The 26,572-nt window shown below is 39.2% G+C and overlaps 1 protein-coding gene across 2 annotated transcripts in view; it reads left to right on the top strand.

Annotated features, from left to right (window-relative positions):
• LOC108718411 (NAD kinase 2, mitochondrial) overlaps positions 1-20,547 on the top strand; it is a 36,038-nt gene extending 15,491 nt beyond the window's left edge. Inside the window, exons 4-12 of one of the 2 annotated variants that reach the window (XM_018266379.2) lie at positions 970-1,051; positions 2,589-2,672; positions 5,237-5,367; positions 9,274-9,355; positions 11,558-11,701; positions 14,112-14,167; positions 15,203-15,256; positions 17,509-17,632; positions 19,615-20,547. In XM_018266379.2, the coding sequence (XP_018121868.1) occupies positions 970-1,051; positions 2,589-2,672; positions 5,237-5,367; positions 9,274-9,355; positions 11,558-11,701; positions 14,112-14,167; positions 15,203-15,256; positions 17,509-17,632; positions 19,615-19,753 (896 nt within the window). In that variant the 3' untranslated portion in view covers positions 19,754-20,547. The remainder of the gene's footprint in view (positions 1-969; positions 1,052-2,588; positions 2,673-5,236; positions 5,368-9,273; positions 9,356-11,557; positions 11,702-14,111; positions 14,168-15,202; positions 15,257-17,508; positions 17,633-19,614) is intronic. The other variant, XM_018266386.2, reaches the window with a different exon arrangement.
• Positions 20,548-26,572: the final 6,025 nt, after the last annotated feature.

Raw genomic sequence — 26,572 nt, 5'->3', positions numbered from 1 at the left:
AAGTGTAATGTGTGATGTATTCCCTATGAGAGACTGTCATCTTCTAATGTAAGATAATGGATTTAGATATTTGCATTTATGTTCAAGTGGGGTTGAGGGATCCGCTCTCTCTCTCTTTTTTTTTTTTTTTTTTTTTTTTTCTTTAGCTTTTTATTCAGCATCTCACCAGTTTGCAATTTTGGTTGCTAGGGTCCTACTGTATTTATCATGCACTGATCTGAATAGGAGACTGGAATAGGAGAGGGCCTGAATAGAAAGATGGGTAATAAAAAGTAGCAATAACTATATTTAAATTATTTGTAGTCTTACAGAGCATTTGTTTTTTTAGATGGGGTCAGTGACCCCCCATTCGAAAGCTGGAAAGTGTCAGAAGTAGCAGGCAAATAATTCAAAATTCAAAAACTATAAAAAATTAGCCATTCTATAACACACTAAAAGTTAACGTAAAGGTGAACCACCCCCTGAATATGCAGTTATGTAGTATGCATTCACTTTAATTATGCTTCTGAAACATGCCTTATACGTGGTAAAAAGAGAACAAATATATTTGCACAAAATATAGGCAACTATCACGGTGAAATTATGTAAAATATTGGCACATACCAGGGTCTCTGTGAAGGTATTTACACATTGCTTTTTTTTGTGGGGATTGTTTGCCATTTGTTTTTCCTCTTTGTTCTTTGGTAACATTTGGAATGTTTGTTCAAAGGAGTTCAGTATGCCTTTAGTTTTGCTTTGTCTGCTTGGTTAATAGATCCTGTTCCCTGGAGGCCCTGGTATGTGCTGTTTGGGTGAGTGCCAGTGGATATTGTTCAGCCAGATAACAAATCTTTAGCTGATTATACTTTTATGCTCCAGAGATTGATTTTTCTGTCATATATTTCTATATAGTATCATAATTTCCCCCTGTTGGCAAAGAGCAGAAACAGAAATGTTATTTACACTCACCAATTCTCTGTTCTTTTCCAGGCGATGGCACAATGCTGCTTGCAGCAAGCAAAGTACAGGACCGCTTCAAACCAGTGATTGGAGTTAATACTGACCCAGAGAGGTAAGTGAGTTTTCAGTCACCTCAGGGAATGTGTAGCACATGATTCTAATTGCTAATTCAGTATATATAATGTTTGTGAGCATGCGAGGCAATCGCTCAGTTACCTGTGCCAAGTTAAATAGCGAGGTGCACCTCTTCTTTTTTTTTTAAATAACGTTTTTGTTATGTAGATATCAATCATATCGACAATGGAAAATTATTATGTGGAGTTATAGGATAAGTAAACCATAAAAACATGTGAATGTAAAATTGATGAGGGTACTGTTCTAAGCACTTTTGCAATGTACATTCATTATTTATTTTAATTCCAAGATATTAAAGGATACATGTACTGTTAACATGAATGAATTTTGTTACAACCGCACCACCTGCTGGTCATTTTCTGACCAGTCTGACCACCAAGTAGTCAAGGAAGTTGTCAGGAGAAAGAAAGAGGCTGCTCTGATGTTCTTCTGCTTAGGAAAAAAATTAGAAACCTTTCTCAAATCTTTCCTAAGCAGAAGAACATCAGAACAGCCTCTTTCTTTCTCCTGACAACTTCCTTGACTACTTGGTGGTCAGACTGGTGGGAAAATGGTTTGCAGGTGGCGCTGTTATAACAAAATTCATTCATATTAACTACATGTATCCTGTAATATCTTGAAATTTAAAATAAATAAATAATGTACATTGCAAAAGTGCTTAGAATAGCACCCTCATTCATTTTACATTCACTTATTTTTAAAGGAACAGTTCAGTGTGAAAATAAAAACTGTGTAAATAAATAGGCTGTGCAAAATAAAAAATTTTTCTAATATAGTTAGTTAGCCAAAAATGTAATGTATAAAGGCTGGAGTGAACAGATGTCTAATAAAACAGCCAGAATCCAACTTCCTGCTTTTCAGCTCTCTAACTCTGAGCTAGTCAGCGACTTGAAGGGGGGCCACATGGTACATTTCTGTTCAGTGAGTTTGCAATTGATCCTCAACATTCAGCTCAGATTTAAAAGCAACAGATATGACCCATGTGGCCCCCCCTCAAGTCTCTGATTGGTTACTGCCTGGTAGCCAGGGTAACCTGTCAGTGTAAACCAAGAGAGCTGAAAAGCAGGAAGTAGTGTTCTGACTGACATGTTGTACATCAAATCACTCCAGCCTTTATACATTACATTTTTGGCTAACTAACTATATTAGAAACATTTTTTATTTTGCACAGCCTATCTATTTACACAGTTTTTATTTTTACACTGAACAATTCCTTTAAGGTTTACTTCTCCTTTAACTGTACAGTTTGTGTAAAGAAAACATTTACCTATATATTGTGACTAAGACCCCATTTTGTCAGAGCCATCAAAGGGCCAGTAAAGTTGAACTGATTTTTTTTTTTTCATCCAGAAGCAACTCAAGCACCTTACGAATTGCAGTTCACCACAGTCCCCTTATTTTTGTTGAGTAATTTAGAAGTCAAATAACGGTCAAGGCGTGAAGCCAATTTACACACATGAGCATTTTTATAGGATGAGGTACAAGATAGAATGACTGAGTGCTCTTTTTTACAGGTCTGAAGGACACCTTTGTTTACCGGTGCGGTACACTCGGTCCTTCCCAGAAGCTCTACAGAAACTTTATCGTGGTGAGTTCAGGTATGATTAATTCAATTTTGATTGGTGCCAAAAAATGTACTAGAACTTGTGCACAGTAGACTAGAATTGCCTTCTGGAAGATCTGTATGAAAGAAAGCTCACTTGCAAGGAAAGAGGCTGGTTGGCAGTTTGCTTACTACAGTTATCATACATGCTCTGACTGTACTTAGGGCAGTGCCTTGTACAGTGTTGGTTAATAAGCAGGCAGGATAAACACGTGATCGCATTAAAGGGGAACTATCATGAAAATGAAAATTTAATATAAGCTGCATACTGAAATGAGACGTTTTCTAAATATAATCAATTAAATATTTTTTACCGTTTCTGAAATAATCAAGTTTATCCCTCTCTCAGTATCTGTTTCTCTTCATTCTCTCTTCATGCAGGAGTTGGGTGTCAGATATTCATTGACCATTAAATCCAATATATCGTATGGTGGGGGCTCATTTTGCCTAGAAGATGTATTAGAACTCGGTCTATTAAAATCACCAGACATGATGTCTCTCTACATGCAGGATTTGTGCAAAAGGCATTTGTTTTGTTAGATTTTGTTTGTACTGGAATCAGTTATTTGAGTGAGCTCTAATACATCTGCTAGGAAAGGAAGCTATAAGATATATTGGATCTAACTGTCAATTATTATCTGACACCCAACTGATGCATGAAGACAGAATGAAGAGAAACAGATGCTGAGAGAGGGATAGTGAAGAGAGATTATTTCAGAAAGTTCCCCTTTATCTCCAACTGTTATTTTGTATGCCACTAGAGAAATGTATAGGTAAAAATACTGTATGCTGAACAAACCTCTTTAAAGGGTTGTCTTTTCCCTCCTGTTTCCACTGGAGCTGTGGGCTGGCATTGCACACTGGAAAACTGGAAGAAGCAAAATGCTAAAATTGGTGTAACCAATCAGGACTTAGTATGGAGCTGTTGCTGCACACAATGCCCAAGTGCACACAGACTACGAGAACTGCACATACTATGAGTGTCCCAACTCTCCTGTCACTCGCAGTTTACACGTATTGATAAACCCTGATATGGCTGCACAGAAGTGAAGAGTATCACAGCTGGCAGGTATTGAAGGCAAAAGCCTGTGTGGTCACAGCACTTTCCACAACACTATTGTTTTCTCCACACAGATAGCAGGGCGGATAAATGAGCAATACCATAAAAAGTAGTGGTCTGCAACATAAATTTCCAATAAAAGCAGTTTTTTTGGTGACCAAGGTCACTTCCACCATTAGTCACAGGAACAATGCGTACAATTTCAGTGGCTCTTAAATAGACATAGTACAACATATCAACAATGTTGTATGTGTAAAATTGTATGTCTGAAAACCATTACTGGTGTGAGTATATGTTTATCTATTGATTGGAGACCCATATGGTATGTTTTTCTGTGCTTTCTCCAGAGAACTAGAAACCAATTGCATTCAGTAACTGTACTGAGCTGAGTCAGCTTGTGTACTGGATTGATACTGATTCCCTACAATAATACATGAATTTGGCTGGCTAATCTTCTAGGGATGATTCTTTTTAGCACTATGGTCTTTCCTCCTGTTTTTTTTTCATTGTTTCTTATTAAAGGGAAACTAAAGTCTGAAATAGAATAATGCAAGAAATGTTCTATTTTATATAGTAAACATAAACATGAGCTTACTGCAACAGAAGCCTAATTAAACAAATAATTTATGCTTTCAAAGTTGGCCGCAGGGGGCTGTCATCGTGTAACTTTGCTAACAATCTTTGCAAGACCAAGACTGTGCACATGCTCAGTGTGGTCTGGGCTGCTGCTTAGGGACCATCATAAATTATCAAAACAGCACAAGTCAAATAATATCTGCCATAGAAGCAAATACAGCAAGACTGATTAATAATCAGAACATGCAGACTGCACTGGGTCCTGTGTTGTCATGTAATCTAATGTGGATTTTATAGTTTTTGTATTGTTTAATAGAAACTTTCTCCAACTATCCAGAACCAGTGGCTGCAGCAAAATAATTCTCCAATTAGAATCCCAGTTTATCTGTTTAAATCTGGCTCCATGATCTTTGTCCCTGCAGCTGGAGTTGGAAATATGCAAAATTAAAATCCCATTTTTACTTTACTAACTGAAAAAGAAACCTATTCCCAATAATAAATCGGTACCGTTTTTTATAAGAAACCTGAATGTATTCAGTGAAATTCACCCTTCATTTACTTGCTTTGACTGCTGTGGATACGAATCTCTACACAGTCGCCAGCTGTTCTACAGGGAAACAAACAAAGCAGCTTGAGTTCTGGGCAGTAAGGTGGGGGGGGCTTCCCCTGCCGTTTGAAAATTGTTTCCCTGCAGAGCAGTTAGGGACTGTCTGAAGTTTCCTATCTGCAGCAGTCAGAGCAAGTAAATGAAGGGAGAATTTCACAGCATTCAGTCAGGTTTCTTATAAAAATAGTACACATTTTTTGATTAAAGTATATTTTGGAGATTGATTCTTTTTTCATTAAAGAAAGTAAAAATTGGATTTTATTTATTTTTTATTTTTTTTGCCTTTACATCTCCTTTAATCCCTCTTTATTCCTAGATGGCAGTGGCGACAGCGAATCAGACTTTACCTGGAAGGAACTGGTATTAACCTCACCCCTGTGGATTTGCATGAGCAGCAGCTGAGCCTGGAGCAGCACATTAAGGCCCATAACAGCCACCTTGAGCAAAGTAAGGTCTTGATGCCATGTTTGCTATAACACACATAGACACTTAGTCTCATTTGTACATTGTTTTGGGAAAACTTTTTTTAAAAAACCTAAATTACTATGTTGAGTCTGATCTGGTATCTTAGTTAATAATGGACACATCTATCAGATTTAGTTTCCCCCTACTGTATTCCCTATTTAGATGGTATTATTGTAATTAGTATTTAGAATTTGTATTGGTAGAATATATATGTACTAATAAGACTATTAGGATTTTAGTATTTTTATCACTATTTTGACCATTATGTAGCTTCAGTAGAAAAGATCTTGTTTTTCTCTTGGCCAGTAAACTGACTTCTGACAAAACTGACGAAACACAAGTTACTGATCAGAAGGAAACTTTTATCTTGCAAGTCATTATTTTCTTTGTTTAAAATATTCATTTGATTTTCACATAAACAAGAAGAATCAGTATGACTGCATATAACAAGCAGACTTAGAGGATGTGCTGCAATAAATACAATAATGGCATGTCATTTTCAAATAAATACCGAAAAAGAAAAATATAAAGACAAATATAAAGAAAAGAAAAAAAAAAAGCCCTTTGTTTCAGGAAAGTCGTATTGACCAGTTACCATCCTAATTAGATTTGTAGAAACCTAGAAACTTGATCTTTGGTATTGGAATCTCAGGACTCAAAATAAGGAGACCATATAAGTTTAAAGGATTCTTTAGAACTCCTACCTTTAAATTTTGCTTTTAAAGCTTCCTGCCAACTAAGTTGGTTCATGTAGAAAATGGTATCTAACAATGAGGGAGACTCTTTCTGTAGCCAATAATTAAATAAAGCTTTCTTGGCAGAAGCCAAAAACAAAGTTGTCCTTTTTTCATGGGATATAAGTTTCAGCTTAGAAGGCAAAGAAAACTCAAATTCTAGATCTAATAGAGCAAAACACAGAGATAATTGTATCTTGATTTTCAATCCGTTGTTCAAAAAATGTGTGACCTCCCTCCAAAATAGATTACCTTTAGGGCAAGACCACAAATAGTGGAAAAGAGAAACATTAGTCTCATCACATTTAGGACAAACGAAACAGGACTAGTAAAAGTATCTTTAGAAAGAAAAATCCCAGTGTAGTGTACTATCATGAAATGTTGTATTCTCTATTAAAATGACTTAATGCTCACCAAATCAAGAGGGGACACTTGGGGGCTGATTCACTAAGGGTCGAATATCGAGGGTTAATTAACCCTCGATATTCGCCTGGGAATTGAAATCCTTCGACTTCCAATATCGAAGTCGAAGGATTTAGCGCAAATAGTGCGATCGTGCGATCGAAGGATATTCCTTCGATCGAATGATTAAATCCTTCGAATCAAATGATTCAAAGGATTTAAATCCAACGATCGAAGGAATATCCTTCGATCAAAAAAAGTTAGCCAAGCCTATGGGGACCTTCCCCATAGGCTAACATTGACTTTGGTAGCTTTTAGATGGCGAACTAGGGGGTCGAAGTTTTTTTTAAAGAGACAGTACTTCGACTATCGAATGGTCGAATAGTCAAGCGATTTTTAGTTCGAATCCTTCGAGTCGAAGTCGAAGTAGCCCAAAAAAAAACTTCGAAATTCGAAGTTTTTTTTACTTCGAATCCTTCACTCGAAGTTAGTGAATCGGCCCCTTGGTATTGTAAAAACTTGGACCATTTGATAGAAACTTTTAATAGTGGATGTGGGCCTGACCCATACTCATTCCAAAATCTTTGAGAAATAGAATCAATTGAGATCAAAGAAGGGCGTTCCATAAATTTGGTCAAATCCTCAGCAAGTTTGAGGTCAGATAATACTATGTTATTCTTATTATGTATCAAAGAAAGGCCACATTGACAGGCAAGGTAATAATATCTATCCGACTCCTGAAGCTTATATTTTCCTGCCCATTGTTCTTGGGCTTGACATGCCAGCTGCCTGGCAGCACAAAAACAGGATGTAACAATAATGGGTACATCAATATGCGTGAGAGATAAACCAGCAGTGTTTATTCCTGCCTGTTCCAGAAACCTCTGCCGAAGTAAAGTAATTGTTAATTTGTTTGTTCCTTTTCATTTACAAAATGTAAACTTTTCCTTATCACTGTAATGAATTAGATTAAATAAAAAATATAGTGTTTTACATCTTTAAATCAGTTTTCACACTCACCCTTTCCATCTTAGTTTTAAAGGTCTTTCAAGCATAGGTGGATTAAGAATGGCAAATGAATGCAGCAGTTAGAACAAGTTGTGCTAACACAGTTGCATTCTAAACACATTTTAGTGATTCATTTACTTAAAGGGATACTGTCATGGGGAAAAACATTTTTTTCCAAAATGAATCAGTTAACAGTGCTGCTCCAGCAGAATTCTGCCCTGAAACCCATTTCTCAAAAGAGCAAACAGTTTTTTTTTATATTCAATTTTGAAATCTGACATGGGGCTAGACATATTGTCAATTTCCCAGCTGCCCCAAGTGATGTGACTTGTGCTCTGATAAACTTCAATCACTCTTTACTGCTGTACTGCAAGTTGGAGTGATATCTCCCCCTCCCTTTTCCCCCCCAGCAGCCAAACAACAGAACAATGGGAAGGTAACCAGATAGCAGCTCCCTAACACAAGATAACAGCTGCCTGGTAGATCTAAGAACAACACTCAATAGTAAAAACCCATGTCCCACTGAGACACATTCAGTTACATTGAGAAGGAAAAACAGCAGCCTGCCAGAAAGAATTTCTCTCCCTAAAGTGCAGGCACAAGTCACATGACCAGGGGCAGCTGGGAAATTGACAAAATGTCTAGCCACATGTCAGATTTCAAAATTGAATATAAAAAAAATATGTTTGCTCTTTTGAGAATTTTTTTCCCATGACAGTATCCCTTTAACTTTAGGGATGCGCCTAATCCAGGATTCGGTTCAGGATTCGGCCTTCTTCAGCCAGATTCAGATTCGACCGAATTCTGGTGCCTGGCCAAACCATATCCGAATCCTCTGTGCAGGAATGGAAATCACGTAATTTTTTGTCACAAAACAATTAAAAAATTTCCCCCTTCCCGTCTGTAATTTGCATAAGAAAATTAGGATTCTGTTTGATATTCGCCCAAATCCCCTAATCCTTCATGAAAAATTCAGCTGAATCCCAAATAGTGGATTTGTTGCATCCCTACTTAACTGTATTTTAATAACATTTCAATGGATGGGAGTCAGTGAGGACAAGTTTCCTACTGGAAAAAAAAAAGCATGATGCTGGGAATAAATGGGTTAAAACATCACTAACCTTTAAGGAGTGTTCACCTTCAAATTAACTCTTCTATTGTAGTCTGATCCTTTCAGACAGTTTGCAATTGGTCTTCATATTTTTTGATATTGGATGAATGCTTACTTTTGAGTTATTTGTTTGAGTTAAAACCAATTCTAAAGCAGAGCTTGGGCTTGTCCTTGCTAATAAACACATTATTTGTAGGGTAAATAAATGTACAGTTATTTTAAGTGACTAAAGCTGGCCATAGACGCAACGATTCGTACGATTTTCGGACCGTGAGTGGAGAGTCCCGACATTTTTCGTCCGGCGGAGATCGGTCGTTTGGACGATCGGACAGGTTTGAAAATTTCTGTCGGCTGCCGATAATATCTCTGCGTGTGTTGCCGATCGTACGATTTTCAGAGGGAGACTGTCACCAGCTTTGTCAGAAATAACTATCGTACGATTGCTGTCAGGGGCAGAACATTGGCTGATCTGTTCTTTTACTACTTTATTTGATCTGAATGGTTAGTGGAGGGTCGGGAGATGGAAAAGTCCGATCGTACGTTGATTCGTACGATCGGATCTTTGCGTCTATGGCCAGCTTTAGTCTGGAAGTGATTGTTGACATGGCTGACACAGCTTCATATTAACTTCAGAGTCTGTAGCAGTGTCTGGACCCCATCTTTTGCCAGTGAGAGCCTTAAATGAAGTCTTTATTGGAGAATCCTTATCATCAAGGTACAGCCTTCTGTTATTTTAAACCACTTATGTGCTTTTGTTTTTCCTTGTCAGCTTTCTCATGTCATCAGTAAACTCTATTATTGCACATGCAGTGTTTAAAGGAAAACTAAACCCCCTGAACAATGTAGGTCTCTATAAAAATATGTTGCATAAAACAGCTCATATGTAAAACCCTGCTTCATGGAAATGAACCGTCTTCATAATATACTTTTTTAGTAGTATAAATAGAAAATTGCCATTATAAAAAATAAGGGCTGCCCCCTGGGCTCATAGGATTCACGGTGCACACAAACATACCAAAACAAACCATACATGTTGGGTCACATGAGTCCATTAACAGTCAGAGTTCTGTCTTTTGCTTCCAGTTAGAGCTGCAGTATTTCTGGTTAGGTGATCTCTAAGGGACACATTATGAAATGGGGGTTTAAGGCAAGAGATATAAAAGGGCAATATTTACTTAAATATATATTCCAGTTTGGTAAGATTCTTTAATATGATATAAACTATCATATGTTTAAGTATTCATTTTGGGTAGTATAGTTTTCCTTTAATTGCTGCTACTTGCTGATTTTATGATGGCTGAGGGGTGCCTAAGGGCTAGTCCACACGGGGAGATAGCGACGCGTTTGCGGTCGCGGCGACAAAGCGCCGCGACCGGCGCAGGCGACAGTTTTGTATGGGCGCCTATGTAAAAACGCCTGTGCTAACCACACGAGGCAATGCGCTTTTCAACAGTCGCCTGAAAAAGCCTGGCGAGGCATTTTCAGGCGACTGTTGAAAAGCGCATCGCCTCGTGTGGTTAGCACAGGCGTTTTTACATAGGCGCCCATACAAAACTGTCGCCTGCGCCGGTCGCGGCGACTGTCGCGGCGCTTTGTCGCCGCGACCGCAAACGCGTCGCTATCTCCCCGTGTGGACTAGCCCTAATACAGTCATATGAAAAAGTTTGGGAACCCCTCTTAATTCTTTGGAGTTTTGTTTATCATTACCTGAGCTATCAAAGTGGCATCTTCCTTTTAATATATAACATGCCTTATAGAAACAGTAGTTTTTCAGCAGTGACATAAAATTTATTGGATTAACAGAGAATATGCAATATGCATCATAACAAAATTAGACAGGTGCATAAATTTGGGCACCCCAACAGAGATATTAGTTGAGCCTCCTTTTGCAAATGTAACAGCCTCTAGATGCCTCCTATAGCCTTTGATGAGTGTTTGGATTCAGGATGCCGGTATTTTTGACCATTCGCCCATACAAAATCTCTCCAGTTCAGTTAAATTTGATGGCTGCCGTGCAGGAAAAGCCTGCTTCAAATCATCCCATAGATTTTCCATGATATTCAAGTCGGGGGACTGTGACGGCCATTCCAGAATATTGTACTTCTCCCTCTGCATAAATGTCTTTTTAGATTTACAAGTGTGTTTAGGGTCATTGTCTTGTTGGAATATCCAGCCCCTGCGTAACTTCAACTTTGTGACTGATGCTTGAACATTATCCTGAAGAATTTGTTGATATTGGGTTGAATTCATCCAACCCTCAATTTTAACAAGGGCCCCAGTCACTAAACTAGCCACACAGCCCCACCCCATGATGGAACTTCCACCAAATTTGACAGTAGGTAGCAGTTGTTTTTCTTGGAATTTGGTGTTCTTCTTCCACCATGCAAAATGCTTTTTGTTATGACCAAATAACAAAATTTTTGTCTCATCAGTTCCAAAATGACTGTGGCTTGTCTAAATGAGCTTTTGCATACAACAAGTGACTCTGTTTATGGCGAGTGCAGAAAGGGCTTCTTTCTCATCCCCCTGCCATACAGATGTTCTTTGTGCAAATTGTGCTGAATTGAAGAACGATGTACAGATACACCATCTGCAGTAAGATGTTCTTGCAGGTCTTTGGAGGTGATCTTTGGGTTGTCTGTAACCGTTCTCTCAATCCTCCGCATATGCCACTCCTGTATTTTTCTTGGCCTGCCAGACTTGGGTTTTACAGCAACTGTGCCTGTGGCCTTACATTTTTCTTTTCATTGCTTGTGCATGGAATTTTCCATACATAACCCACAATGATTCTTTCTCTCTTTCTGACTGAATTTCCTCTACTGCTTCCCGGCTGAGTAATTGGATACAGTATAATAGCCATATTGTAGCCCTGTGTGTTTTGCACACCTGATATACACCTATGTTCTGTCTTATTCAGGGTGAACTATAAATCCTGCAAACCACGTTTTACCTTCTCGCTTCATAGGGCCTCCTACTATGAGATCTCTGTTGATGATGGTCCTTGGGAGAAACAGAAGAGTTCCGGTCTGAACGTTTGCACAGGCACAGGATCAAAAGCCTGGTAAGTTCAAAAGAGCATTCTTAGGGCAGAGACACACAAGGCAATTCAGGAAGATTAGTCATCCGGCGACAAATCTCCTCTTCAGGGCGACTAATCTCCCTGAACTGCCTCCCCTGCTTTCCCACCACTAGAATGAAAATCGGTGCTGGGATGGCACTTGAATCACTTCATTTTCCGAAGCGCTCCCAGTGCCATCCCGTTGTCGATTTTCATTCTAGCCAGCGGGGAGGCAGTTCGGGAGATTATTCGCCCCGAAGAAGAGATTTGTCACCGGGCGATTAACCTCCCCGAATTGCTGTGTGTGTGTTTCTGCCCTTAATTATCAGTGGGTGTAGTTATATGCTCTGTATATAATAATGGGCCCTCAAATCGTATTTTTATTGATGCGCCGCATCCAGGATTTGATTTTGTATTCAGCCAGGATTCAGCTTCTTTTAGTAGGATTCAGATTAGGCCGAATCCGAGTGCCAGGCTGAATCTGAATCCGAATCTTTCCGATCGTGCTTTTGTCACACAAACAAGGTTATGGGATTTTTTTTCTGCACGCTCCCATGTGGGTTTTTTTAACACTTCTTTGTCCTAATTTGCATTTGGATTTGGGAAGCGATTCGCCAGATCTTGGATTTGGTGCATCCCTAAATTTTATTCAGTAACCCTTGTTTGTTAAATTATTGTGACAAGGGGTCATGATTTAAGATGGCCATAGACGCAAAGATCTGATCGTACGAATCGAGGATTCGTACGATTTTCGAACCGTGTGGAGAGTCCCAACATTTTTCGTCCGACGGAGATCGGTAGTTTGGTTGATCGGACAGGTTAGAAAATTTCTGTCGGCTGCCGATAATATCTCTGTGTGTATTGCCGATTGTACGATTTTCAGAGGGAGACTGTCACTAGCTTTGGTTGGACATAGATATCGTACGATTGCTGTCAGGGGAAGAACGTTGCTGATCTGTTCTTTAACTAATCTGACTGGTAAAACTTGATCTGAATGGTTAGTGGCGGGTCGGGAGATGGGAAAGTCCGATCGTACGATGATTCGTACGATCGGATCTTTGCATCTATGGCCATCTTTAGACCAGGGCTGTCCATCTGGACCACCACCTATCTGCTGTGTCTGTTTACCATGTGTAAGATTTAAATGGTATCACTACAGAGATTAACTGGCCCTTGTATTGTTTAAAACTCAAATTCAGACTAATCACCTGTGATCCCCATGTATTGTTCACACTTGTGACACCTCTATTGTTCACACCCCTAAAGCTGTACTGTTCACACCTGAGACCCAGACTGAAACTGCCCACATTGTTAACCTGTTCACACTTTATACAAAATGTTAATGGACACCAGCACTGTATTAGTGTATGTAGTATGTCTAAGAGTGGTCCTGATGGGTTTCCCTGTCTCTTGCTCTGTTCTGCCCTCCATATGCTCCCTGTGTGTGCCCTGCTCTGCCTGTTTGTGTCATGCTCTGCTCTGCCTGTTTGTGTCATGCTCTGCCTGTGTGTGCCATGCTCTGCCTGTGTGTGCCATGCTCTGCCTGTGTGTGCCATGCTCTGCCTGTGTGTGCCATGCTCTGCCTGTGTGTGCCATGCTCTGCCTGTGTGTGCCATGCTCTGCCTGTGTGTGCCATGCTCTGCCGCTGTGTGCCATGCTCTGCCGCTGTGTGCCCTGCTCTGCCGCTGTGTGCCCTGCTCGGCCGGTGTGTGCCCTGTCTGTGTGTGCCCTCGGTACCACAGAAGTTGGACAGCACTGGCTTAGACAAATCAATCAGGGTAAGGTTTGATTAAATTAGGGCTACAACTTAAAGCGATACCACTAATTTATTCCTTGGGTAATGGGCTAAATGTATTATACTTGCAGGGTCACATACTATAAATGTGTACCTCCTCTAGCTCTGTGGGCAGCAACATGCCCCCTATTTACCCCACCTGAATTGTAGTTGGCTGGACTCTGCTAGTAAACTCTTGGGTCAGGTGATTATGATTAGAAAATACTCGCTGCTGCTTTCCTGAGTGATAATGACCTCATCCGTGAATGCACCGGCAGGGTCCAGGTCATTACCAGAAAAGCAATTTTGGTCTTTCTCCATAGATGCAGAAAAGCCTTTTATATTAATCTTAGCAGCCTTCCAAGTTCTTTGAATCCTGTTCAGTGAGATAAATATATTTTTATACTTATATGTAGAGCAGCAGACAAGAGAACCTGTTAACCATAAACATGCTTCAGCTGCCAGCTTTGATCTGCATTGTAGGAGGGTACAGACAGGGCCGCCGTCAGGGGGGAGAGTTGTAGGGGCCCCCGAGGGTAAAGGGACAAGTTTACGCTGTTGATTTCTATTTTTAATCCGTTCATAAACCTTTTATTTCTATACCACAAGGCCAATCTCTTGCGTCTGTATCCTCTACAGGTCGTACAATATAAATAAGATGTCGTCTCAGTCTGTGGAAGAGCTGCTTAACATCGGTGAGTGGATTCACACCACATGCTGCTACTGTACACCGTGTCGCACAATAGAGTCGTGCTTGTGTTTCTGATTCTATTTGCACATGGATTCAGTGAAGGGGTACTCATCTATTAACTATTCTAGTCCTGCTGTCTTTAAAGTTATTCTTGTATGAAGTTCAATACGCTGGGCCAGTGGGCAGACTGAGTATTAAAGGAAAACTATACCCCCAAAATTAACACTTAAGCATTCGTTTATATCATATTAAGTGGCATATTAAAGAATTTTACCAAACCCCAGTATATATTTAAGTAAATATCGCCCTTTTACATCTCTTGCCTTGAACCACCATTTCGTGATGGTCTGTGTGCTGCCTCAGAGATCACCTGACCAGAAATACTGCAGCTCTAACTGTAACAGGAAGAAGTGTGGAAGTAAAAGCAAAACTCTGTCTGTTAATTGGCTCATGTGACCTAACATGTATGGTTTGTTTGTGTGCACCGTGAATCCTGTGATCCCAGGGGGCTGCGCTTATTTTTTAAAATGGCAATTTTCTATTTATGATGACCCAATGGCACATACTACTAAAAAAATTATATTATTATGAAAATGGTTTATTTACATGAAGCAGGGTTTTACACATGAGCTGTTTTATGCAATACATTTTTTATAGAGACCTACATTGTTGGGGGGGGGTATAGTTTTCCTTTAAGTTATAGTACATATTACAGTACAGTTATATCATTTATAGGCAGCCGATGGAGGTGCAAACTAGTTGAAAAAGTGTCCTGGTCTTGGAAGCCAAAACCACCCCCTTTGAGCATAAAGGTTAAGGTAGAGCCCCCATATACTGCAACAAAATCACTTTGTTCCTCTTTACCAATCAAGAGAAAGCAAAGCCAAATGTAGAAAATGCTGCATTATGTAAAATTCAGAGCCCAATGCTTTGAATAGATTATCAGTGGTTTATATTTGTGCAATTTCTTCCTGATTTGTATTAATTAAACGATTTTTGTCCTGGTTTTCTTCGAGTAACCACTGTTTTTCTCTTGCAGCCAGAAAACACAAATCCTTGAATTTCCCTTTAGACAGTGATCTAATACAAAGTGGTAAGTGTGCTTGGAAATAGGAAAAGTTCTATTGCTGCTTTTCATGAGCCTGTTGGGCAGCAGAGATCCGCTTGTTTGATGACCTCATCCTTTAAAGGGGTAGTTCACCTTTCAGATAACTTTAAGAATGATGTAGAGAGTGATATTCTGAGATAATTTGCAATTGGTTTTCATTTTTATCATTTAAGGTTTTTCAGTTATTTGGCTTTTTATTCAGTAGCTCTGAAGGTGGCCATAGATGTAACGATTATGATCTTTCTTGGAAAAGATGTTTCCAAGAAAGATCATACATTTCAATACACACGTGTAGAGCTGAATCGTCAGATATACAGGTACAAACAATAGAATTCTACCTGTATCTGACGATTCAGCACTAACAATGGCCGATGTTTGGGTGCCAATCAAAATTTTCCGTCCAGCCCAGTTGACGTGCTGAACGATATCCAAGTCTTCTGCTGATATCAGTCGGCTCTTTTCCCTCCATACACGCACCGAATATCATAAGAAATTTAGTTTTGTACGATATTATCTGTGCGTCTATGGTCACCTTTAGATTTGCATTTTAAGCAATATGGTAGCTAGGGTCCAAATAACTCTAGCAACCATGCATTGATTTTAATAAGAGATTTGAATATGAATAGGAGAGGGACTGAATAGAAAGATGAGTAATAACAAGTAGCAATAAAAATTAATTTGTAGCCTTACAGAGCATTTGTTTTTTTAGATGGGGTCAGCGATGTCCATTTGAAAGCTGCAAAGAGTCAGAAGAAAAGGCAAATAACTATAAAACTAAATAAAACTATAGGAAATAGATAATGAAAGCTTGCTTAGAATTGGCCATTCTATAACAAACTACCTTAAAGGTGAACCATCCCTTTTAGTAAATTTGTTGTATGTTATAGAGTGGCCATTTCTAAGCAACTTATCAATTGACCTTCATTTTTGTCTTTCTTATAGTTTTTTAATTATTTGCCTTCTGATGGTTTCCAGCTTTCAAATGGGGGTCACTGACCCCGTCCAAAAAAAAATTGCTCTGTAAGGCTACAAATTTTCATTATTCATTTTGATTACTCCTCTTTATATTCAGCCCCTCTCCTATTTATATTTCTCTCTTTTATGTAATCAATGCACGGTAATTTGGACCCTAGCAACCAGGCTGCTAAAATTGTAAACTGGAGAGCTGCTGAATAAAACACAAATAGTAAAAAATATGAAAACCAATTGCCAATTGTCTAAGAATATCACTCTCTACATCATACTGAAATTTAAAGGTGAACAATCCTTTTAAAGGGGAACTATCGCGAAAAAGAAAATTTTATATAAGCTTCAGCATACTGAAATGAGAAGTTTTCTAAATATAATCATTTAAAAGTTCTGTAAAGTTTCTGATTTATATTCACTATCCCTCTCTCTCTCAGCATCTGTTTCTCTTCATTCTTTTTTCATGCAGGTGTTGGGTGTCAGATATTCATTGACCGTTAGATCCACTATATTTTATAGGGGGCTCGCTTTGCCTAGATTTAGAAGATGTATTAGAGCTCAGTCTATTAAAATCGCCAGAAATATTGTCTCTCTACATGCAGAATTTGTGCAAAAGGCAGTTACTTTGGTTGTACTGGAATCGGTTATTTGAGTGAGCTCTAATACATCTGCTAGGAAAGGAAGCCCCCCTATAAGATATATTGGATCTAACTGTCAATGATTATCTGACACCCAACTGCTAAATGAAGAGAGAATGAAGAGAAACAGAGGGATAGTGAACATAAACTTGATTATTTCAAAAACAATGCAGAATATTTAATTGATTGCATTTAGAAAGTTTCTTATTTCAGTATGAGCTTATATTAAATGTTCGCGATAGTTCCCCTTTAAGGTTTAGAAGTCGCGTCAGACCTTGATAAAACCACAGCAATCTCTGTTTTATATATTCGCAAATCTCCTTGGTGACTTCTGATAGGTTTAAGAATAACAGTATTGGGTTCATTGTCTTTTCTTTTTCTTGATCATTCAAGGGTTAAATGGAAACCCACTAATTTTATCGTAGATTTGCATGATCTGATGAGCGATTTATTTGAATTTTGTTTGTGCTGCTGGTCAGGAAGCTTCACTTGGCTACAAATTTTTTGATTCAGAGCAATAACATGAGGGAGTAAAGAAAATGTCATTGTAGTCTGCTGGAAATCTACTCGGTGTCCAGGCAGAAAGCCATTATTGTACAAATATATGTTCATTGATCTACTGCCTCTTTACAGTTACTGATGCATACAACGACTCCCTCGTCTATAATCCAGAGGAGCCAACGATGTTGTTTAGTGTTCGAGAGCCCATTGCAAACAGAGTGTTTTCCAGCAGTCGGCAGCGAGGCTTCACATCCAAGTAGGTGCCAGTGATCAGAACCCGCATTTGGTCCTGTCCAGTTTAAATATCATTATCCCCTGGCTGCAGAAAACAACTGATAAATACACAAAATAGTGCTACACAATCACCTCTTTTTGTAGCTTCGGGTGCCGACTGTGACTGTCTGCTCAGGTCCGGTCCACACTTCCAAAGATGTTTCAGCAGCACTCCGATAAAGTGAAAATACAGTTTATTTGTGCTTGACCAGCCCTTTATCAAGCTTAATCATAGTGTAACTTAAAATCCTTGAAAGGGATACTGTCATGGGAAAACATGTTTTTTTTTTTAAATGCATCAGTTAATAGTGCTGCTCCAGCAGAATTCTGCACTGAAATCCATTTTTAAAAAAGAAAACAGATTTTTTTATATTCAATTTTGAAATCTGACATGAGGGCTAGACATATTGCCCGTTTCCCATCTGCCCCCAGTCATGTGACTTGTGCTCTGATAAACTTTAGTTACTCTTTACTGCTGTACTGCAAGTTGGAGTGATATCACCCCCCCATCCCCCGCCCCAGCAGCCTAACAACAGAACTGATAGGCACCAATAATAGCTGATCTTTAAAAATTAAAATGCTTTGTAACAACAACCCAATTTCTAGAGCAGGGGTCCCCAACCATTTTTACCCGTGAGCCACATTCAAATGTAAAAGAGTAGTGGAGCAACAAGCATGCAAAATAATTCAGGGTGGTGCCAAATAAGGGCTGTGATTGGCTATTTGGTAGCCCCTATATGGACTGATAGTTTACAGGAGGCTCTGTTTGGCAGTACACCTGGTTTTTATTAGGGATGCACCGGATCCAGGATTCTGCCTTTTTCAGCAAGATTCGGATTCGACTGAATCCTTCTGCCCGGCTGAACCGAATCTGAATCCAAATCCTAATTTGCATATGCAAATTGGGGCAGGGAGGGAAATCGTATGACTTTTTGTCACAAAACAAGGAAGTAAAAATTTTTTACCCCTTCTCACCCCTAATTTGCATATGCAAATTCGGATTGGTATTCGTCCGAGTCTTTCACGAAGGATTGGGGGTTTCGGCCAAATCCAAAATAGTGGATTCGGTGCATCCCTAGTTTTTATACAACTAAAATTTGCCTCCAAGCCTGGAATTCAAAAATAATCGCCTGCTTTGAGACCACTGGGAGCAACATCCAATCCAAGGGGCTGGTGAGAGACATTGTTCATGAGCCACTGGTTGGGGATCACTGTAGTGATTGCGGGCCGGCCCAATTCCCACGGGTTGGGTGAGATCAGGCTGACCTCCGCACACCCTTGGTGTCCCAGATTGAACTCTTATTCCTGCTCTTCCTTACACTGTCAGCTTCCTGCATTCTTTTTTTATGCTCTTGCGCTCACCCCGCCCCTTTTGTTACATCATTGGCGAGGCGGGTCTCTATATAGAGTGGAAGCGGCAGGCAGATTCTGGTTGAGTCGGGTGTGGGTCGAGTTTTTCTCGAGATCACTAGATCACTGGTATTGCTACTGGTAATAGAGTCCTGCAGCGGGTCGGGTACCCGCGGGTTACATGCAAAAACCTGAGGTACCCTGCGGGTTGCGGGTAGAAGTTCTGGGTGTGGGTATAGACACAGGTTTGGCGGTTCTGCGAGTCGGGACGCAGGTCTTCTCAATAGTGATTTTTACTCCCTTTTTCTGATCACGCCGACTTCCGATGATGTCACGTCCGGTGTACAATGACAGCACTTCCTGATTATTGATGGTCAGCGGGTCATGGGTCTGGGTTGCGGATAATGTATTTGCGGGTCCAATCGGGTAAGAATGCGGGTTGCGGGTCTGGGCTGCGGATTGCACGTTCGGGTCGGGGTTCCAAAAAATAGACCCGCATAGGACTCCCAACTGCTAATATGATGAATTGGAACACAGTGCCCTCTGCTGTTCTATTAGTTTGTCAGGCCATTCAGCTCAGGATTGATGTTTGCCTTTTTATTTATTTATTTGAAGGGTGTGCGTGAGGTCCCGGTGCTGGGACGCCTGCATGGTGGTCGACGGTGGGACATCCTTTGAGTTCAACGATGGAGCATTAGTATCTATAGTTATGGATGATCAGGATGCCCTCTGCACTGTGCTGCTGGATGACTGAATGGATGAACTAATACGGAGAACTTGCTGATAATCTCTAGCTACGGGATCCTTATAGACAAGAAGCTTGAGGTGCAGTAAAGCAGTAAACCTGCTGCAAAAATTCCTTTGAGTAAAACAATCTCAGGACACTAAACTCAATCAGAATAGACGGCTTAGTACAGCAGGGCAGTTCCCTTTGCTGGAAACACTGGTATGGAGTGTATGCTGTTACTGTATTTACAGGAAAACCCTTCTTCTAAAACACTAAACTACAATTCTCCTCTTTCAACTGTGACCGTAGAGCGATGACAAACGAAGCTGAGCGGCCAAGCGTTAGGATTGGTTCTCTCTTAGCCAATCACAAGCCATGCAAATGCCAAACCTTCACAACTGCTACAAAAACAAAATAACTTTTGATGGACTGTTGTGTATATTTGTAAAAAATAAAAAAAAGTTTTATATATATATATATATATATATATATATATATATATATATATATATATATATATATATATATATATATATATATATATATATATAAAAATTTCCTTTATTGAATACAATTTTCATAGACTGCTTTTCAGAATAAGACTTCCTTTTTGCTCAGTTTTTTTTATTAAAATTCTCCAGAGTTCTGATGAATGAATTCTAGTTACATCTTGTGGTATCAGTAAGAAGCACTTAAGATGGTGTAATAATACCATGATCGTAATTAAAAGGGAACTCCACAAAAACATAACTTAAGCTTTTTGAAAAGTAAACATAATTTTAAGCAATTTGGCAATATACATCAATTAAAAAAAAAATGCAGACTTTTCATGATGTTTAATGGTTTCTGACAGTTCCCTAAACCTAGCCCCCTGCTCTCCTGCTGATCTGTCTGACTACTTTGCTGAGCTGACTGACTACTGTTACTTTGTATCAACAGCCATCTGTCCTCAGCCTGCATCCTCCAAACCCCACAATTCCCTGCACACGTGATTTCAATAAGGAACGGAACATCATAGTGCAATGCATTATGGGTTATGTAGTTCCTGCATGCTGTCTGTAAGCTGTGGAGAAGTTGTTACAATTTGTAACATCAGTGTTTAGTCCCTCCTTCCCTGCCAGGATTTCAAATGATACAGAAAGAGAAGAACTGTTAAACAGCTGGATTTAAGCATAGAAATGGCAATTATTCATACTTTTTGAAGAAACAGGTAACTGTGATGGGCATATTAGGGGTTTCTGTGCTATGTGAGCCTCTTTATCAAATTTTGGTTTGGAAGCCGGAGTTCCCCTTTAATAAACGTGTGTCCTTCTGATGAACGTCAGTCATGGCTTTCTACAGAGACATTAATAAAATAAGAACATTTGCTATATAATACAGGATATTTGTTGGTAAGAAATAGTCGGTGCTGGATGACCGCAAAGGGCAACTAAATTTTGAACAAAAAATAATTTGAAGCGACCTTTGCAACGCCGTTTCAAGAGTCAGACTCAGAAAACAGAAAGGGAAAAACAAATACCACGGTAATTGCATTTCCAAATAACTTATAAAAAATTTGAATTAAAACTCAAATCGAGAGTTTTGACCAAAAAAATATCATATTTTCACTTCAACCCATAATAAATCTGCCCCTAATACTTCCTCTGTGGGCATAAAGATAAAGAACATTGGGGATTATATGGGGGTCACTTCATTAGGAATGGGCAAGCGTTCACCCCTCAGTTATGGCCTCCATTACGGTTACTACAAATACACTTCACAAACACCGGGTTTTTTTTCTAAATTAAAAACCACATTTTGTATAAAACATAACCATTTTGATGCCATGTAGATGTTAACCCTTATTTTATATCCCTTTCAAGGGGGTGGCTCACCTTTCAGTTACATTTTAGTGTGTTATAGAATGACCAAATCTAAGCAACTTTTCAATTAGTCTTCATTATTATTATTTTTTTAGTTTTTGAATTATTTGCTTTCAAATGGTGGTCACTGACCCCATGTAAAAACAAATGCTCTGTAAGGGTTCCCACCTTTTCTGGGAAAAAATACCGGCCTTCCTATATTTTTATCTTTTTTCCCTATTGGGATCAACCATCATTTTTACCTGCCAGGCCGGTAAAATACTGGCCAGGTGGCAACCCTGAATAGAGACCAAAAGTTGTTAGAATTGGTCACTCTAACATACTAAAATTTAACTTAAAGGAGAAGTAAACCCCTTATTAAAAAATACCCTACCCTACATAGACCAAGCCCCCCCCCAACCTAGCTGCTCTCCCGGGCAAATGCCTCTAACTTTTTACTTACCCCTCTGTGCAGCGTTACGGCATCGGAGTTCATGGCAGCCATCTTGTTCTCCTCCGTCTTCATCGGGAAGTAAGCTCCGTATCGGCGCATGCGCAGTTGGAGCAATCTTCAGGTTTATTCACAACTGCGCATGTGCCGAAAGTCACAAAAATTGCTGTAGTGCCAGAAGAAGTCCCGATGAAAACCGAAGAAGATGGCGCCTGTGAACTCCGATGTTGTAAATCTGCACAGAGGGGTAAGTAAAAAGTTAGAGGCATTTGCCTGGGGTAACAGCTAGGCTGGGGGGGCAGGAGAGAGGGTGGTTTATGGAGGGGTAGGTTGTTTTTTTTTTTTAATAAGGGGTTTACTTCTCCTTTAAAGGTGAACCACTCCTTTACGTAATGGGAAAATACAAGACCAATTTGCTTGTACCCCTTCATTGACATGATCTGTACCGGGCACCGTATTGTATATTTAGGTTTACTCATTGTTTTATTAAAAAAACGCATTTTGTTTTTTACTCAAACGTACAATTAATTGTACAGACAGACAGAGAGAAAGTGCAGTGGGGAGAATATGTTCATTACTGAAACATACAGGAGCCTCTCTGTGCACTTATAGTGGCATCTTTAAGTTAAAGCTGTAGACGGTGATATTCTGAGACAGATTGTCATTATGTTTTACTATTTTTAATAGGAGGTACTTTGCTTTTTATTCAGCAACTCTCTGGTTTACATTTTCAGCAATCTGGTCGCTAGGGTCCAATTACCCTAGCAACCATGCACTGATTTGAATAAGAGACTGGAATATAAATAGGAGAGGCCTAAATAGAAAGATGAGTAATAAAAAGTAGCAATTACAATTAGGGATGCATCGAATCCACTATTTTGGATTCGACTGAACCCCTGAATCCTTTGCGAAAGATTTGGCCGAATACCGAGCCAAATCCTAATTTGCATATGCAAATTAGGGATGGGAAAGGGAAAACATTTTTTACTTCCAAGTTTTGTGACAAAAAGTCACACGATTTCCCTCCCGCCCCTAATTTTTTTTATTTGCATTTTTCTACTGACTCTTCCCAGCTTTCATATGTGGGTCACTGACCCCATCTAAAAAGTAAATGCTCTGTAAAGCTACAAATGTATTGTATTGTACAAAATATATTGTAATTGCCACTTTTTACTCAACTTAATATTCAGGCCTCTCCTATTTATATTCCAGTCTTTTATTCAAATCAATGCATGGTTGCTAGGGGAATTTGAAACCCTAGCAACCAGACTGCTGAAATTGCAAACTGGAGACCTGCTGAATAAAAAGCTAAATAACTCGAAAACCACCAATAATAATAAATGAAAACCAATTGCAAATTGTCTCAGAATATCCCTCTCTACATCATACTTAGGGGCAAATTCATCATGGGTCGAATATCGAGGGTTAATTAACCCTCGATATTCACCTGGGAATTAAAATCCTTCAAATATCGAAGTCGAAGGATTTTAGCGCAAATAGTTCGATCAAAGGAATAATAAAAGGATTTTAATCCAACGATCGAAGGATTATCCTTCGACCAAAAAAAGTTAGCCAAGCCTATGGGGACCTTGGGTAGCTTTTAGGTGGTGAACTAGGGGGTCGAAGTTGTTTTTCTTAAAGAGACAGTACTTCGACTATCGAATAGTCAAACGATTTTTAGTTTGAATCCTTCGATTCGAGGTCGTATTCGAAGGTCGAAGTAGCCCATTCAAAGGTCGAAGTAGCCAAAAAAACACTTTGAAATTCGAAATTTTTTTACTTCAAATCCTTCACTCGAGCTTGGTGAATTGTCCCCTAAAAGCTATCTCAAAGGTGAACAACCCCTTTAATGTTAAGCTGGAGGCAATACCGGATAGAAGGTTTGTAGGAAGGAATGAAACATAAGTGGGTTTTATATTAGGCAGTTCTAGTTCACGTTTATGATTATATACAGACACAGCTTTGGTCCATGGATCCAGTATGGCTTTACAGTTCTAAGGCAGCCGGTGCAAACCACTAACATTATATGGGTGCCCTTGCCTACTCTAGGGAGAGCGGAAATACTCCACTCAAAACACATTAAAGGGGACCCGTCAACCAAAAAAATTATTCAGAATCCTATTTTATCACATTAGTCAAGCAAAATAATTACACTATATAAATTATTTGAAAAATGTCTCCTTTAGTCTGGAAATTCATAATTATAGCAAGCAGGCAGGAGCCATTTTGGAAAGTGAAAGTAATTGCCTGCCCCGCTTCCATGCCCAAGGCATAGAGGAGGGACAGACAATATTTGATTGACAGCTGAGATGTTTAAATGAGCTTACAACAACTATGAAGGCTTTAATAAAAAAAGAATTTGGATTTCATGTTTAATTTGAAAGGACTTTTATTATACAGATTTTTATGTTTGGGTGACAGGTCCACTTTAAATTATTAGTCCCCCCACCTTTCAGAACTATACGTTTTGCTCTGCAGCTCTACAAAGCTTGGGATTTAAACTGCCATGTGGTTGTTAGGGCTTCATTACCCTAACAACCAGGCAGCAGTTTGGGTGTTAGTTTCCCTGTTCCCCCGACAACCAAATTGAATCCTCGGCCTTGAAAGATGAAGAAATTAAGATCAGTTGCTTAGATTAGATCCATCTACAACTGAATAGAAAATTCTAAAGTCAGCTTCCCCTTTAAAATACATATCAGTTTTACTAGTGCAGGCCAATAGTACATATTATTGCCATTACTTTAAAACACAATTGTTTAACAATCTTATGCAAATCATACTTCTTAATGCACTCTTAAAGGACCAGTAACATCCAAATTTTTAAAAAAAAAATTGAAAAAAACCCCACTAAGATGTAAAATCGCCAGGGAGGAGAAATTTAACCCCCCAAACGATGGATCATCGCCCTGTCGTCTTTTCTGAAGCGGAGTTTCTTAATAAAGGCTTTGTGATTTAAAGTTTAATTTGTCTTGATGGGGTTTTTTTTTTCCAATGTATACTAAAAAAAATGTTTTTTTTTAAATTTGATGTTATTTGTCCTTTAAAAGGGTATGGACACCTGAATTTTTTTTTCTAAATCTATCGAACTGTGTCCTTGCGTGTTATTTATAGTTTTGCCATTAAAATAATGGTTTTACAATACCTATCGGATTCTCGTATATGAAGGGGCTGCCATATTTGTGCAGCAGGAGTCCGTTAGCATTGTTCTGTTGTTAGGCTGCTGGGGGGGGGGTGATATCACTCCAACTTGCAGTACAGCAGCAAAGAGTGATTGAAGTTTATCAGAGCACACGTCACATGACTGGAGGCAGCTGGGAAATATGTCTAGCCCCATGTCAGATTTCAAAATTGAATATAACAAAATCTATTTGCTCTTTTGAGAAATGGATTTCAATGCAGAATTCTGCTGGAGTAGCACTATTAACTGATGCGTTTTGAAAAAAACATTTTTTCCCATAACAGTATCCCTTTAACATTTATTTAACTCCTTGGGTGCTGTAACAGCTGCCCCATCCTACAGACTTGTACCCCAACAGCTATTTCCTACGTATGCCAAGGTATCTGTTAACTACCCAAAACCTTGGGCCTGCTGAATCCTAAAACAAGAAGATACCAAGGTGGCATTTGCTTGGTGGCAGTTAGATGGGGTACAGGATATGAAAAGGGACACCTTCTACAGGACTACAATATATATTATGATGGGGTTACCCGAGAGCCACATTCAATTGTAAAAAGAGTTGGGGAGCAACACAAGCATGAAAAAGGTTGTTAAAGGACAAGGAAAGGCAAAAAAATAAAATCCCATTTTTACTTTCTTTAATGAAAAATAAACCTATCTCCAATATACGTTAATTAAATAATGTGTACCATTATAAGAAACCTGACTGTATGCAGTGAAATTCTCCCTTCATTTGGATTGGAATAGTTACACGGTCCCTAACTGCTCTGCAGGGAAACAATCATACTTATGAACAGCAGGGGGAGCCCCCACCTTACTTCCCAGCCATGCAGAACTCAAGCAGCTTTGTTTATGACGATCCCTAAGCAGCCCAGACCACACTGAGCATGTGCACAGTCTTAGTCTTGCAAAAATGTTTAGCAAAGTTACAAGATGGTGACCCCGTTGCCAATTTTGAAAGCATAAATTGTTTGATTAGGCTTGTGGTGCAGTAAGTTCATGTTTATATTTTATATACAAATACAGCATTTCTAGCCTTATTCTATTTTAGACTTTACATGCCCTTTAAATAAGGGCTGTGATTGGTTATTTGGTAGCCCCTATATTGACTGGCAGCTACAGGAGGCTCTGTTTGACAGTACATCTGGTTTTTATACAACCAAAACTTGCCTCCAAGTCTGGAATTCAAAAATAAGCTCCTGCTTTGAGGCCACTGGGAGCAACATCCAAGGGGTCGGTGAGTAACATGTTACTTATGAGCCACTAGTTGGAGATCACTGGTATAAGCTGTTTCATTTATAAGGAATTACTAGTAGTGATGGGCGAATTTGCGCCGTTTCGCCAAAAAATTCGCGAAACGGCGCCGGCGAATTTTT

This window comes from Xenopus laevis, chromosome 1L (assembly GCF_017654675.1).
Source record: "Xenopus laevis strain J_2021 chromosome 1L, Xenopus_laevis_v10.1, whole genome shotgun sequence".
NCBI lineage: Eukaryota > Metazoa > Chordata > Amphibia > Anura > Pipidae > Xenopus > Xenopus laevis.
Note: the sequence above shows the minus strand (reverse complement) of the source record. Positions and strands in the feature narration are given on the sequence as shown.